At 50.1% G+C, this 15,455-nt stretch overlaps 1 protein-coding gene across 5 annotated transcripts in view; it reads right to left on the reverse strand.

Annotated features, from left to right (window-relative positions):
- Positions 1-6,965: 6,965 nt before the first annotated feature.
- Positions 6,966-15,455, reverse strand: part of GATA4 (GATA binding protein 4) — a 73,171-nt gene continuing 64,681 nt past the window's right edge. For 4 of the 5 annotated variants that reach the window (XM_074355527.1, XM_074355529.1, XM_074355526.1 and 1 more), the window contains exons 4-7: positions 15,281-15,406; positions 11,539-11,626; positions 9,852-10,000; positions 6,966-8,762 (exon numbers count right to left, since the gene is read on the reverse strand). In XM_074355527.1, the coding sequence (XP_074211628.1) occupies positions 8,580-8,762; positions 9,852-10,000; positions 11,539-11,626; positions 15,281-15,406 (546 nt within the window). In that variant the 3' untranslated portion in view covers positions 6,966-8,579. Of the gene's footprint in view, positions 8,763-9,851; positions 10,094-11,538; positions 11,627-15,280; positions 15,407-15,455 lie in introns of those variants that run through there. The other variant, XM_074355531.1, reaches the window with a different exon arrangement.

A 15,455-nucleotide genomic window follows, 5' to 3' on the forward strand; every position in this document is an offset into this window, starting at 1 on the left:
TGAGCGTAGGAGGCGGGGCTCGCCCTCTGCAGGCAGGTGCGGGGCTCCGGGGTCCTTAAATACGCGGGAGGCTTTGCGCAGGGAGCGGGGAGAGGGATTTGGCCCTTGGCGGATGAGGACAGGGGGCTCCTCCCGAAAGGAGGTCGCTGGAGGCTGGGCTGGTTCCTGAAAGTGAGCAGATGGCGCGGGGGCGAGGTGGGGGGTGGAGCCGACCGCCCCGGAAGCGTTTATTGTCTTAGGAAGACAGAAAATTAAGTTGCAAAATAGGAGAATTTGGGGTGGTTCAGGCAAAGGCAGGCCTTTTGGTTGGTTTTGCTGAGCTTCCGATCCTGGGGAGGTTAATTGTGAAAAGGAAACATTCTCAAGAAATTTCATGAAGTTTTCATAAGGTGGGATTTTTTTTTTTACTTTACGTTATTTAAATATTATTTGAATTTTTATCATAAGCAAATTTCGCTTTCAAAGTAATATTTGTATATTAAAGTTTTATTTCAAAGAATTAAAAAAAATAGTAGAATCTTAAAATAAGTATGGTTCCATTGTTGTTAATTGTCCAGAAAGGATGGAGAGCCAGCACTTTCCAAGAAGTCAGCAGGGAACTTTGGGGAGTGCGGGAGCAGGTATTAGAGAAACTGTCCCAGGTGGCAGGCACCATGGTCCTTGGCTGAGAGGGCCCTGGGGAGGACTTGGCCAGCACAGGGAGATAGGCCCAGTCCCTCCCCGGATTGTGTCCTGCTGTCCCACAGGGAGCACTCTGGGTGGCCCTGTACAGAGGGGCTTGGGCAGGAGAGAGGAGAGGAAGGCCTGCAGTACTGAGGGTCCTCAGCACAGGGGAACCCTGCAGACAGAGGGGTTGAGCTTTGAGAACGTGGAGTTTCCAGGAGGGATCCCCGGAGAGCCTTCTGTTCTCCCTCTTTCTAAATCTGGCCTCTTCTGGAGAACATCCCCACCACAGGACTCCTCCTGCTGTAGGACCAGCCACAACCCAACAGTAGCTTCTGGAGCCCTTAACTCCCCATTCTATAGACTCTGGCTGAGCTGGGAAGGAAGCCAGAGCCACAGCCTTTGCCTCACCTCTTGGAATGAGTGCCTGGTGCCTAAGAAGCTCTCCTGAGGCCAAAGGTTTATTGAGAAACCACATGGTTCACAAGCTTACTTCTGTCATTTACAGTAATAGCTATGGTTCGTTGAGCACACGCACTGTTCCCAGCTTTTTACATATACTGCCTCATTATTAGCTGTGGCAAAGCAAGCAAGTCACAATATCTCTGAATCTGTTCAGGTATGAAGTGGGATATCCATTTCCTGGTGGTATTATGGAAATAGTATTAAGCAAGAATTCTCCAACCCTCATGTGCATACGAGTCACCTGGGAATCTTGTTTAAATGCAGATTCTGACTCAGATGTGTAGCAGGGCCAAAGATTTTGCCTTTCCAACAAGCTCCCAAGTGATGCTGCTGCTGGTCCAGGGACACAGGTGGAGCAGCAAGGACTTGGCGCATAGAGCTTGGCAGTTGGTGGGCACTTAATAAATATTCACTGAATGAATGATTAACCTGGATATTAAATACGAAACTCATCAACTGTAAAGTGTGGTGCAGATGTATGCTGTCACCATTCTAAGGCCATAAAGCTGGGGAGTCTGCCTGCAAAAGGGCAGACTCCCGGAAGAGCAGCTCTACAGAACAGCAGAGAAGAACACTATTCCTGTGTCAAACCGCCTCGGTCCAAATCCCATCCCTCCACGGGCAGAGCCTGAGCAAGTAATTTAACCTTTCTGGACCTCAGTTTCCTCGTCTGGAAAATGTGTACCTCACAGCGCCATGGTGGGGTTTACTGAGATGATTCATATAACTCATTTAGCGCTGGGACTGGCCTGTAGCAGTATCTCCATACGTTATACATTTTAGTTATTTTCAGCTGCCCCCTGGACTGGGGGCGGCCCCAGAGCCCACAGGAGCCTGGCCTCAGCATGACGGGGGTCAGCGCCCAGTTTTCTAAGGGCCATGGAGCCAATTCCTCCTTCTACCTTTGTGCCCTTTGACTTCTCCAACAGGGTTAAAGTTATAATGCACGTGAACATCGATTAAAATGCAGCTGCCTCAAGGACAGCAAGAAAGGGAGTGAAGGAGAAAAGCAGTGAGGTCGGGTGAGGAATCAAATTGCCAGTGAAAGAGCTCGGGGTCCTGGACCACACTGGGGGGGGGGTTTCATGTGTCCCTGGGGCACCAGGGGAGCGTGGAGGGCTGAGAGGGAGGCTCCTGGGTCTATTCCAGGTGCCCCGTTTTGGACCTGTGACTGTGGACAGTAAGCCCTATTCTGCAGTGGTTCTAGGCCCGTCTTTCAATCATGTCTAAATTGGAGAATTTGGAACCAAGGATTCTCCCCCAACTTCTAGAAAGACGTTTAAAGTCTTCATCTTGGAGTGGGATCTAGACCCAGGCTGGGTAGGGTTTCCAGCTTTTAGGTTTCCACGCTTTAGGAGAGGCAGGGATGGAGGGTAAAAGCCCAGATTCTGGAGTCAAATAGACATGGTTAAATCCTGGTTCTGCCTGTACTGGTTTCTGCAGTCTTCAGCGAGTTATTTAAAACCCATGGGCTGTATCTTCTTGATGTGCATAATGAGGATATAGGAATGTTTTAAGTGAGTATCTAAAGCGCGCGTCTGACGTGCAGGAGTGCTCAGGACATGGTAGATACTTTTTTAAAGCAGAATTTCTGGGCTGATTTCAGATTAAATGCTTGACAATCGGGCGGTTCCATTCTGGAGGCCACAAGGGAGAACACCGGCGCCCCCACATGGTGAGCGCGTTCACTGCAGGGACCGGACATTTTTGCCGACCTCCGCGCCCCAGTGAGGGTAGGTGCTCAGTAGGTGCCCCTCTTCCTCTCTCCAGCTCTGTGATCTTGGGCAAGTACCCTCAACGATGGTAGGACAAGAGGGTTTGGACCAGATGATCTCCGAGGCCCCTCATGATCTGTGAGTGAGTCAGGCATGATCTCCCAATCCAGGCATCCTTTTCCATAGCGGGGTTCTTCCCATTCCATTGGCTCCAGCCAGCTACTGGGAAGAAAGCTCACCGATGCCACCCTCAGTCCTTAGCAGCTTGTGTCCCACAGACCCCAGACTCATACCCTTCTCTAAGGAAGGGGCTACCAGGAATTCTTCAGCCCTGTCCTTGTGCAAACAGCTAGATTCTAGGCACAGGACCTCCTGGGGGATCCAGAACCTCCTGGGGGACCCAGAACAGCTCCAGGGGTCTTGACAATTGCCCTGGGACCCTTTGACTGCTTGACTTTACAGCCAAACGGCAAGGTTTGCTGTGGCCAAGCCTGGAGTAGAATTCTGAGACCTCAGAATCCTGTTTTGGGGCTCCTACCTCACTTTTCAAGGAAGCAGAAGCTCAGGTAGATGTGGGTGTGTGACAGTGTCCCCTCCTAGAGCCCCTGGAACCCAGAGATGCAGCCAATAGCACCCCGTGGGCCATTTTTAAATAGTCAGAAAGGATTGCCCAGCTAGCTCAGTTGGTAGAGCAAGAGACTCTTAAATAGTCAAAAAGCCCCAAGGTAACTGTCTAGTAGCCGCACCAAGATTGCAGAACAACCAAAACCGAGTGTCTTGGCATTTGACAGGAATTCAGTTGGCTTAGTGTTATCAACTATCTGGTGGTACTTGTTAGCAGAGGTTAGCAGTTATGCTTTTTGTTCTCTTTAAAATTGAAGTGCAATGTATATGTAGTTATGTTTTCAATCTATAGATAATGAAGAAAAGCCCAAATCATTACGTAAACATGACAATTTTAAAACATGAGCACTATGGCAGGGGTGGGGTGGTATAAAGGGGAACTTTGGCTGTGATAAGGCTGGAAGCCACATTAAGGAAATCTGCAAGGATGTGGTAGGGGCAAGGGGACAGAATGCCTTCCTGAAAGTGTTTCCAATGCCCACCCCTACAGCAAAGCCTGGGGGAGTCTTTGAATAACACTGCAATGACTTTACATCAAAAAGCACATTAGATGGCATCACTCATTACTTTGTTTAACAGAGTCCTGGTTGCGGGGGTAGCTATTTAGGATTCTGTTATTTCAGTCTTAACCACATTTGTCCCCAGCCCAGCCCAAAAGTCTCAAATAATCAAGAACCCTAGAAATAATGGATATTTTCAGTTTTTTATTTTCATAAGTTCTAAAGGAGAAGGACAGAGGAGGAGTGATAAATCTAAATGTTTTACATCTCTAATTACAACCCATTTCATCTGAGTAACTCCGTCTTCAAGAAGAGGCAGCTCGAGAGAGCACACTGTCTTCGTTGTAAGAGGGGTCGGCGGTATCCCTTCCTAGTACTGCGCTTCATCTGAATTAACTCCTTGCAATCAGAGAGCCACTGATTGGGAACCTGCAACTGCCCAGTGATTTGAACTCTTAAGTGCATCTGATTAAAAACCTGATAAACCGGGGGGGGGGGGGGCGCGGGCGGGGCTCACATGTTAGTTTCTCAGGTGAAGCAGGGCCACCACAGCTGGGGGACAGAAGACATCACTGCAGAGCCGGGAGGGAATGGAATGTGGGGGGGTTGGTGGGGGCAGGGGTCTCACACATCACCCTTTGCTCAAGAGGAGAAGCCCCTCACTGGGTCAGGCTGAAGATCTCCCCCGGTAGGAACTGCCACCACTGGCTGCCTCACAGGTTTTTTCTAATCCAGCTCTTCCTGTCAACTCAGAGCACAGCTGTGGGGTCGCCTCTCTCTGTAAAACCAAACCCATAATCTCCCAGGCGTCAGCCGGAAGAATGAGCTAGCCACGCCCTGACCAAAAGAAAACTGGACTTTGGGGAACTAGGTGCTTTTTAATGTCATCTTTGCTTGGATTATTTAGTTCTTGTTACTGAAATCTTTTTGCCAATGTCCCTGCCACAGCTCCCGAAGGGGACATAAAAAGTCACACGGGAGTCAGGGTGGCAGAGAGCAGCAGTGCTCCCCCGGGAGGCTGTGGGAAAACACAGGTCCGGGACAGGGAGCCCTCGGGAGGATGGACTCCCCTGCCCAGCTAAGCCTGGAGGCTTTGAGGCTGGTCCTTGGTAACGGGAAGGCACGTTATTTGTGTTCTTAAGGGATGAAGGCAGTTTGTGTTCTAGCTTCAAGCAAGGCAAGGATGCAGTTTGAAGAGTAATTTCCAATGTCAGAAAATGATTTAAAAAGCTGAAAGAAAACTAACCATCTCCACTCCAAAAGCCACTTTCCAAATGGCTGTTTTTCATGCAGCAGGAACCAGGTCAGTATGTCAAGTTCTGGGGGCTCTGAGTGGGGTGGCATCAAAGAACCCCCAGCCCAGCTCCATTTGGTGAGCGTTCAGTGACTACCAACTTATTTTCACAGCTACGTCTGCCACTACGGACCCCCGTAGGTGCATGAGGGGGGCTTTCTTGGAAGGAAGCAATGTAAACGATGATTAAAACAGAACCTAGGTTTAAAGATACTCTCCAAAAGTCAAATATTAAGGATTAATGCTCTCCGACTTAAAATGGTTTGACTTGTGCTTCAAAACTTTCGTCATAGCAAGAGGTGAGCCTCAAAGTGGACGTGAGGGATTTCTGAGCTTGGACACACGCACACTGGCCACTGCAGTCACCCTCTTCGGCCAGACATTTGCTCTAATGAGACCATCCCTGCTAGCCCACCTCCCCATCCTTCCTCCAGCCACTGCCCCACCATCCGGGAACTGCGTGCTTTTGAGGATCTTGATTGGGAGCAACTTGACCTCCTCCGAGGATACATTTGATTTGGGAAAACAACCAAGTCTGGTGAGCAGGGAGGCTGAATCAAGCTGGGTTTTAGCATCTGGGGTGAAGCGTAAGTTATGACCATATAAGGAATGAGGCCAAGCTTCTGGAATTGTGTGTATGTATGTGTGTATATATATATATCTATCTATCTCCATCTGAAAGCCATTCCTAAAGGGAAGAGGCAAAAATGTTTTCAGCAGACTTCACCCTCAGAAAACATGTATTCCCCAAGCCCAGCACAAATCCTGGGAGGTTTTATTTCTGTTTCTGAATCTCTTTGTTAGTCTTAGTTGCTAGAGTTATCTGTTACTCATCCTTCTGGATGGTAGCTGTGTTTCACAGGTTTGGCCACTGCTCAGCCAATTTGAAGTCTTTTCTGATCTTACATAGAAGAATGGTGGTTTTCATTTTTTTTTAACCTACTCAAAAATAACAAGGGTGTTATGGAAGGTCAAAGGTCACCAGTCCGTCCCCACCCCCACCCCCCACCCTGGGGTTTGTGATAAGCCAGCCGAGAGGCAGGAAGCCACTGCGAACAGTTCTGAATGGAGGCAGATCTGCTCCTCTGGGTCCCCTTACACAGGCCTCAGGACCACTCCTCCCAGCTCCATCCCACCTTTAAGATGGAATAATTAAACAATTCTGTAGCCTACGAAGGTGAAGGCAACATAGACAAAGGAGAAATTTTCACCTCCTCTCCCACTGGTCTCGTGAGGCATCCCCAGCCCCTCTAGGGGCTTGTTTGGACCAAACCATAAAAGAGAAGACAGCAGAACAACTCAGTGTGACCCTCCACGCTGGCGAGATCACTGCCTGGAGCTCTGCCTCACATGCCAGCCCCTGGTGTCCCCAAGCGGAGCTCTAAAATGCCCCCCTCCATCGGGCAGCAATTTCGGGGCCACAGGAACTTCAGTTAAGGGCTGGTCCATCCCTTTCCTGGGAAGCCAGACCTAGAGGTTACCTGTCAAGGTCGAACACTAGTCAGTAGCAGGGCCGGGCTGCGTGTCCTTGTCACTGGCCCCATCGCATACAGAGGAAGTCTCGGCCGACTGCCAAAAGGAATGGAAGGAGAAATGACTCAGGTGCAGCCCATAAGCAGATGGGCAGGGGGCCTCAGTGGCTCCGGACTGCCTTGCAGAGTGCAGCATTGACCTCCCAGGAAAGACCTCGGAGGGAGGAGAAGGGAAAGAGGAATACAGATAAATTTATTAGTTAAATACTGATTTTACAGCCATTTCACCTTAAGACAATGTTAGCAGGTTTGTGGGTTAGGGAAGGTACATGAGGGGGCTTTCTTGGAAGAAAGCAATGATGTAAATGATGATTAAAACAGAATCTGGGTGTAAAGATACTCTCTGCTACAGCCAGGAGGATTTGGGGGTGGGGGCTGGGTGGCTGGGGTGGCACTTGGGAAAGCCAGCTAGCTCCTCTCTGGTGGCAGCAAGGGCACAGAAGGCGGCGTCTTGGTCTTCGTGAGCCAGGTGCCTCCCACAGGAACAGCACCGTGGAGAGGCGGCCAATTCCCTAACAGGGGGAGCGGGAGAGCCCTCGGCCCATCCTCAGCGTCCGTCCTCTCTCATCACTCTTCCGTGAGTGCTGTTGCATTGTTTGTTTGTATTTATGGTGAGAAATCCTGAGCTCTTTGCCTCCTGGACAAAAGATTTCTGCTGGAGAAAGGATGTAGGTGCAGGTCCTTTGCGCCTGCCCCTTGGAAGGGCATGGCCTGATTTTTGGACAACAGGCTCCTCCCCGCAGAACAGCGAGTCCACCTCGGCCAGATCCAAGCGGAAAACCCCGCCCCCCACAGTGCGCCCAGCCCCGGGGATGGTGTCCCCCAGACCCCTCTCCAGAAGGCTCTCAAGTCTCAGATGAATGCAGGTCAAACTTGCTTTAGCAGGAGAACTTTTTTGTTCTTACTCAGGACCCCCTGTGCGTGATGGGGTGTAAGAAGGATCTGGGGGTCAGGCTTAGGGGAGCTCCTGTTTTGCTGAGGAAGAGACACTTTCAAGCTGCAGGCAGAGCTGAATCACAGAGCAGCAGAGGGAAATTCATTCAGAGGCCTTGGTGGGGTGGAGAGAAGGAGCAATTTTAGCCATGGAAGGAACTTGCAGAGAGGAGAGGCTACCCGGTGGTGAGTCTGCCGAAGCCACTCTGTGGCGGACGGAGCTGTCCCCTCCTCCGTCTCCCCACGGAGCATCCGGGGACGCTGGCCCTACACCCAGGGTTTTTGGAGTCAAGAGTCAGTATTGGATCTGCAGGTGTGCCGAATGAGGGGGAGTGTTGGGAAAGGGCAGGGGCCGCCCAAGGGGCCGCCGCATCCAAACGCACCTCAGACAGATGCCCGGATTCAGGCCAGAGCTGGGGCCCCAACACCCTGCCCTCTCCACCTGCCCTCAGGTCCCAGGTGCAGGGAACACCACGGAAGAACCACCGTCTCGGGCCACAGCGGTGGAAAGACAGGGAGAAGGACATCTTGTCTCTCGTCCGGGGTGGGGCGGGGCAGGAAAGGAGAAGGAACGCTCCAACTCCGCGGAAGGGTCTGAGGTGTGCTCCCAGTGAAGGGGGGCCTCTTCTGGATCAGAGTCTGGGCTCTTTCCAGCCCCCTACCTGGAAAGGTATCCGAGAAAATCCAGCACCCACTTCCCCTAACCAAATCATAGACTTCAAGTTTCTTCCCAGTTGTTGTCTGGAGTCATTCCCAGACAGAGCAGGCCGGCCCCTGGGAGCCCAGAGCCTCATCCCTGCTGTCCTCCGAGTCCCAAGTCCATGCAGGAATCTGAGGAGGGGAGGAGGTGACATTACGCAGTGATTATGTCCCCATGACTGTCAGCTAAGGCCAGGCTGTTCCAAGGGTCCTGCTTGGAGCTGGCCTGTGGTGACTGGCTGACAGAGGATGCGTAGCCTTGAGGGGAGAGCTTCAGGGCCGAGAGGACCGGGTGGATGGAGGGCCCGTGGCCAGACATCGCACTGACCGAGAACGTCTGGAAGCAAAGAGGACAAGATGCAGTCAGTGGAATCCCTCCTGGGGCTTGGGAGGGGATCTGGGCTGGAGAAGGGAGCCCCATCCTACAGCTGTGCCCAGAAAGGGGCCGAGAGGAGAGGGTCGAAGGACAAGGGCAGGAAAGGCACCAAGCTGCACTTCTGTCCTCCTGTCCCCTGTGCTGTGGGGGCAAGGGGTGTGCGTGACTCGTGAGCTCCTTCTGAGCACTGACCCAGTAGGTCTGGTTTCTCAGAAGCCTCTGATGGCTACATGAGACATTTTCCACAGTCTTATCACCATCAACCTCCACCTTCAAACAGAAGCCAGCCTCCCTGCCTAGAAGGGGCTCCTGGCTCTCCTGGTCCTATGGGACTGGCTTCCCTTCACCCTGACAGGTGAAGGCTCGTTAAGACACGCCTCCCTCAAGTACAGGCAGACAAGAGATCACAGGGAATGGGAGACCACGACCAGGCTTGGGGGCATCCTGAGCCCACACAGGGGGAACCACAGAGGGAACGGGGTGGATGGGCAGGGATGCCATCTTATCTGAAAGAGGGATGTGTGGGTACTGCTGGCCCACGTTCTGGACACACGTATGAAGCTGGACCTGCAGCCCACCCTCATTAAAATGGCATCTTGCCTGTGACCTCTCCCCCTCATCCCCGACTCACCCACCCTGTCCTCTGCAGTTTCTACACTTTTGCCCAGGCCAGGAGGGACCTCCTCCTCTCCTTCCTCCTGTTAAAATCTACCACCCTCAAGGCCAAGGCCAAGTCACCCTCACTTAGGAGACAAAAAAAAAAGCCCCCGGTCTGCCTCCCTCAAGGCATGCAGTCTGACGCAGGTTGTAGTCATGCTATGTGCCAGCCCTGAACTCCCCTCCCCTGTCTCCACAGGTCCTGGCACAGAGGAACTGCTCAACGTTTGTGTATCACAGTTGTGTGTCCAAATTGCTGTAGCTTGATCAGATGTGCTGGAATGTTTCCTTGTGCAGACAGCCCCTCACCTCGGGTGGGGGCCTGGCTGGAGTTCGTGCTCCAGCGCTGGCCCGGCCACCTGGCATTGGGGTCTGCTCCCCCACGGGCAGTACCTGGGACATGGAGCTGCCGTGCCCATAGTGGGACGACAGCCCAGGCTCTGTCTTGATGGGACGCATCTCTTCACTGCTACTGGTGGCGGCGCTGCTGGAGTTGCTGGAAGCACTGGTGGTGGGAGGAAGGCTCTCACTGCCCGAGGGACCTGGAACAAGGCAGAGTCAGGACACCCAGACCAGGGACAAATGGATGGCGGTCCTTTGAGACAGCCAGAGTAGATCCGAGCTAATGGCTTTATCTACGTTGGGTGGGGAGAGAAGCAGGGTCGTCCATCAGTGCAGGGCAACAGCTCTCACAATGAAGCAGAACTATCAGAATTTCAGGGGAACTTTTTCAAATGATGGGCTCTCCACCCCTTATCCCAGATCCTTGAGGCCACAAGGGTCTCAGGACTCAAAACTTTTGGATTTTAAAAAGGGCAAAAATTTTATACTGTAGAAGACTTCCAGCACGGTCTGGGACAACACTCTGTAATTAAATACATTAATCTTTCTACAGCAAAACACCTGAATATTCGCCTGTGGGGTAAATAAAGACTATAAATAGCCTGTGGTTGTTCCGATTAGGTTTTGCTGACAAATCTAGCTCCCTGGACTTTGAATTTCAGATAGGGGGTTGTACACCAGAACCCACGCCTGCTCTCCCTGTGACTCCAATACGTAAAGAGATGAAGTTCCCCAGGAGAAGGTGCTGTGCTGCTAAACAACGCAGGAGCAGGGGAGAAGGCTGAGGACGTGGTGCGAGACACTGAAAATTCTAAAAAGGCGTGACTGCCAGAAGGGGCAAGCCACTATTTAATCTGGAAAAGGAGAACTTTTTTTTTTTTCTCAGCAGTGGAACAGGGAAATGTGTCTGTCTTTGTCATGCCTTAGATCAGAACATAAACTTGCCATTAGGTCGCCAACTTATTTTCTCTGCAACTGCAGCATTGCCCAGGGAAACCTTTAAAGTGGTGGCAGTACCGAGGAGGGAGTGCTCTTGGGAGGGGACCCAAGAAGTCCTCATTCTTAAGTCTAGAAACTGAGAAGGCAGAGTGTATATTTAAGAGAATATGGACCCTGAAGTATAAAAACTTGGCTTTTAATTCCAGATCTACCCATTCACAGCTGTCTGACCCCTGTTAAGTTATCATATCTCCAAGCCTCAGTTTGCTCATTAGTAAGAGGAGGATAATAAACGGGGTCTCCTTGGGGTCTTTAAGGATCAGTGAGATGGTATTTGTCAAGGAGATTTCTAAAGCACAAAGTACTGTGTGATGCTACTTATACACTGACTTACACGTCCATCTATAATGAACATGACTAGTGGATAGACTTGTCCTGTCTTCTTAGATCCCAGAGAGAACTGAAAGGACTTAAGTCTTTGAGTGGCTGCGGCACCAAAGATGGGGGACTGAGTAATGTTCCTTTTCCTTCAGGCCCTCAACCAGTCCAGCTGGCCCACTGCCATCTTTGCAACCAGCAAAAACTCAGGCCACAACTTGAGCTAAGCTTGCTTCAAAAGTCCCCAGTATGTTCCATGGTGATGAGACTCTTGTACTGGGTCATTTTTCCTGTCCTGAGTGGCCAGAGATGGATGACGCCACCATCATACCTCGGCAGCCTGGGCTGGCCCGCTTGAGAATACACGATTCTCACACACTCTGCGGGCTACTGAGTTACCACACGTGGATCTCTTCCTCACCTGCTGGTGTCTTCGACTTGTTAAGGTTCTTGGGCTTCCGTTTTCTGGTTTGAATCCCCTCTTTCCGCATCGCAAGAGGCCTGGGAACCTATGGGGTCACAAGTCAATATACACGGTTCTCCATTTGTACATGATCTGCGACAGAATTTACGGACACAAACACACACACACACACACACACACACACAGGGAAGGCCAGATCTGCACAATTCCTCTACAAGCTTTGGGGCTGAGACTAAGTAGATCAGGCCTAGAAATTCTGCTGAGCAAGAAATCAATTCTTCTAAAAATACGTGTGGAGCTCCTATATTCAGTGCCAAGTATTACACTAGACCCTGGAGAAACAGACTTAAAGACACAGTTCCTTCCCTCCAGAGGTTCACAGTTTATGGGCAAAGACAAACAGAAAATAACCAGACTCATAGGTGATGTGGGAGAACAGAGAAGCAGCCCTGAACTCTGTGCTGGGTTGGGGGAGGGAAAGTGGCACACGGGCACGTCAAGGAAGGCTTCCCTGAGGAGGTGACGCCTGAGCTGTAGGAGGCTGTCGAGCAGACAAGGGGTGAGCGTTTCAGGTAGCAAATGTGCCAAAGCCTTTAACTGATCAGCCACACCCAGACATTGTGAAAATGAAAGGGGGGTGCCGTTAATAATTATGCCAAGCAATGCGCACAGTCTGGGACAGTCCCAGCGAGTGGAGAGTGAAGTCCCTCTGCTTGGAGCAGCCCTGCACCGTGCTCAGCCTGCGGGGGCAGGCAGTGGTTTCCATGGATGGTGGGAGCTGGAGAGGCTGCCCGGCAGCCAGGGCCTGAGAGGACCTGTCCATGGGCAGTACTTTATGGCATTTGACTTCTCACAGACCAGCAGCGACTGCTGGGCATCCCACTCCTGAGCCATTCAAGTTCCCTGAACAAGGGTGGGGGAGCAGGCCTGCACGGTCATCTTTCTAGTATTTTAAAATAGTGTGCCTTCCCCACACCTGGTTTCTTTCAGGCCTGGCCAGCCGACCCTGTTAGCCCCTGGTCTATGCTTGTCTCCCCTATGGCACTAATAAAGGTCACAGCTGCAAATACGGAGGGAAAAGCAATGACCACTTCTGAGATGTGAACACGGAATTGTTAAGGACAGCAGCGTACGTGAACTTGGACTGCCTTCTAGTCAACCAAGAGATGGGACAGCATCCCCACCCCTTCCCTCTCCACTCCACCCTTCCCCCTTCTTTTTTGGAGGGTTATTTATTTTTTAAATGACGGTACCAGGGATTGAACCCAGGACCTCATACACGCTCTACCACTGAGCTATACCCTCCCCTCCTCAACTCAGGCCTTCTTGAAGACCATCCTGACTTCAGAAGACTCCTGCCCTCATGTTTCATAACCTCACCCAGCTCAAAACTTTTTTGTTAATTGTGGTAAAGTGCACATAGCATAAATTTGCCATCTTAACCATTTTTAAGTGTACAGTTCAGTAGTGTCAAGTATATTCACATTGCTATGCAACCATCGCCACCATCCATCTCTAGAACACTTTTCATCTTGCAAAACTGAACTCTGTGCCCACTGAAAGGCTCCTCATTTCCCCCTCCACTCAGCCCCTGGCAACCACTACTCTACTTTCTGTCTCTAGGAACTTGACTACTCTAGGACCTCCTGTAAGTGGGGTCATACAGTGTTCTTTTGTGACTGGCTTCTTCCACTTAGCATAAGGACTTCAAGATTCATCCATTCATGTTGTACCATGTGTCAGAATTTCCTTCCTCTTAAAGATCGAATAATATTCCACATGTTGCTTTTCCATCCATCCATTGATGGACATATGCATTGCTTCCATCTTTTAGCTGTTGTAAATAATGCTGCTATGAACACTGGTATACAAAATCTGTTTGGGATCTGCTTTTAATTCTTTTTGGATATATATCCAGAAATAAGGTTGCTGTATCATATGGTAATTCTATGCCTAATTTTATACAGATAGAATCTTTTTAATACCTGCATAATATTCCTCTATCAGTTTTGTTTATCATTCCCCTATTGAAGAACAACAGTTTCTTTAACCATTTTCCTCCCAAAGGTTTTTTCCCTCTATTTTCATTATTATGGTGATTCAACAAACATCCTTATACATACTTCTTGCAAAAAGAAGTGTCCAGTTGACCCTTGAACAACATGGTTTTGAACTACATGGATCCATTTATATGTGAATTTTTTTTTCAATAGTAAATACTCCAGTACTACCTGATCGTGGTTGGTTCAGTTCACATATGCTGAACCCCAGATACAGGGAAATTGTGTGTACATAGGGCTGACAATAGCTTATAAATGGATTTTTGACTGCACCCCACCCCCCCACATTGTTCACAGGTCAATGGATTTCCTCATGAGTATTTGTAACTGTATTTTAAGCCACTCATTAACTCATTATAACAAGAAAACATGGAAAGATGCATGAGATTAACTTAATAACAACCCCTCCACCCCACTACCATCAATCTTGTTCCCACGAGGCAACTGGAGTAGCAGCCTGTTATGTTTCTTGCATTAAAAAAATTCTCAAACCTGTGCACATGTACGTATCCATACAGGCATATGTGTATGTATGTGTGTTGCATCCATCCAGAGGTGTTTTTTGTGTATATGAGCAGCTACATATAAATGATGTTCGTCCTCTTTTTTTATAAAAATGGCGCCATGCTTGTCGAATGTTCTGCACTGACATTTTTCTGAAGCACTACATAATGGAGATTGTTCTAAATGAGAAAATAAAGAGCTTCGTAGAAGCTCTGTGTATTCTGGAAATATTAACTAACCTGTTTGCTCATTTATGTGCATTTTGCTTTTTACTATCCTTGGGTATTTTTTTTTTTTTGGAGGGGGGTATCTTTTTCCATATACTTACACGAAATGTTATACAAATCTAACTTTTCTTTTATGGCTTAAGAGTTTTGAAAACTTGCTTTAGAAGTCCTCCTCCCATCCCTCAGGTTGGATAAATCCACCCCCTCTAAATTTTCTTCTAATATTTTCATTGTCTCTAGTTTAGAATGTTTTAGATTTCACATCTTTAATTCACCCAAGCTTTTTTTTGGCTTTGGCAGGAGACAGAGACCCAGCTTCGGTCGTCTTCCGGATTATGTCAACACAACCATCCTTTAAAAGCTGTCCTTCATCCACTGAACTGCTACCTTTGTTACCTGACCTACTCCCACACACATGGGCTATTCTGGAGTCTCCTCATCTGTCACGTGGGAGCTGGACTTACATAATGTTAAAGATGGAAGTGATGCTCCACAGCAGTGTCTCTGCTATGGTCTGAATGTCTGCGTCCTCCCAAGATTCACATGTCCACAAACCTAACCTCCAACGTGATGGTGTCAGGAGGTAGGGCCTTTCCGAGGTGCTCAGTCATGAGCAGGGAGGCTTCATGGAGGGGATTGGTGCCCCTGTAATAGCGGCCCCCAGCCTCCTCTGCGAGGGCACAGCGAGCCTGCCAGGAATGGGAGCCCTCCCTGACCGCGCTGGCCCTGAGCTCGTCCTCCAGCCTCTAGAACCTGGAGCTTAATTTTTGTTGTTTATCATTCTGTGATATTCTGTTATAGCAGCTCCAACAGACTAAGGCAGTTTGTAAGGTGCCTTCCAGATCCAAGTTCTCTGTTAAGAAGGAAAGGATGGACTCTGCTCTGCAGGGAAGAGGGCGGACGAGCCCCGGGGGGAGGAAGGCGCGCAGGCGCCGCAGGGACCCTTACTCCGTGGAGCTTCATATAGAGGCCGCAGGCGTTGCACACCGGCTCGCCCTCGGCGTTGCGGCGCCACAGCGTGGTGGTGGTGGTCTGGCAGTTGGCGCAGGAGAGGCCCACCCGGCGGGATGCGGACTGCAACACAGGAGAACAGACACTCAGGTCCGCGGAGGGGGAAGGCGCG

Source organism: Camelus bactrianus, chromosome 31 (genome assembly GCF_048773025.1).
Source record: "Camelus bactrianus isolate YW-2024 breed Bactrian camel chromosome 31, ASM4877302v1, whole genome shotgun sequence".
Taxonomy (NCBI): domain Eukaryota; kingdom Metazoa; phylum Chordata; class Mammalia; order Artiodactyla; family Camelidae; genus Camelus; species Camelus bactrianus.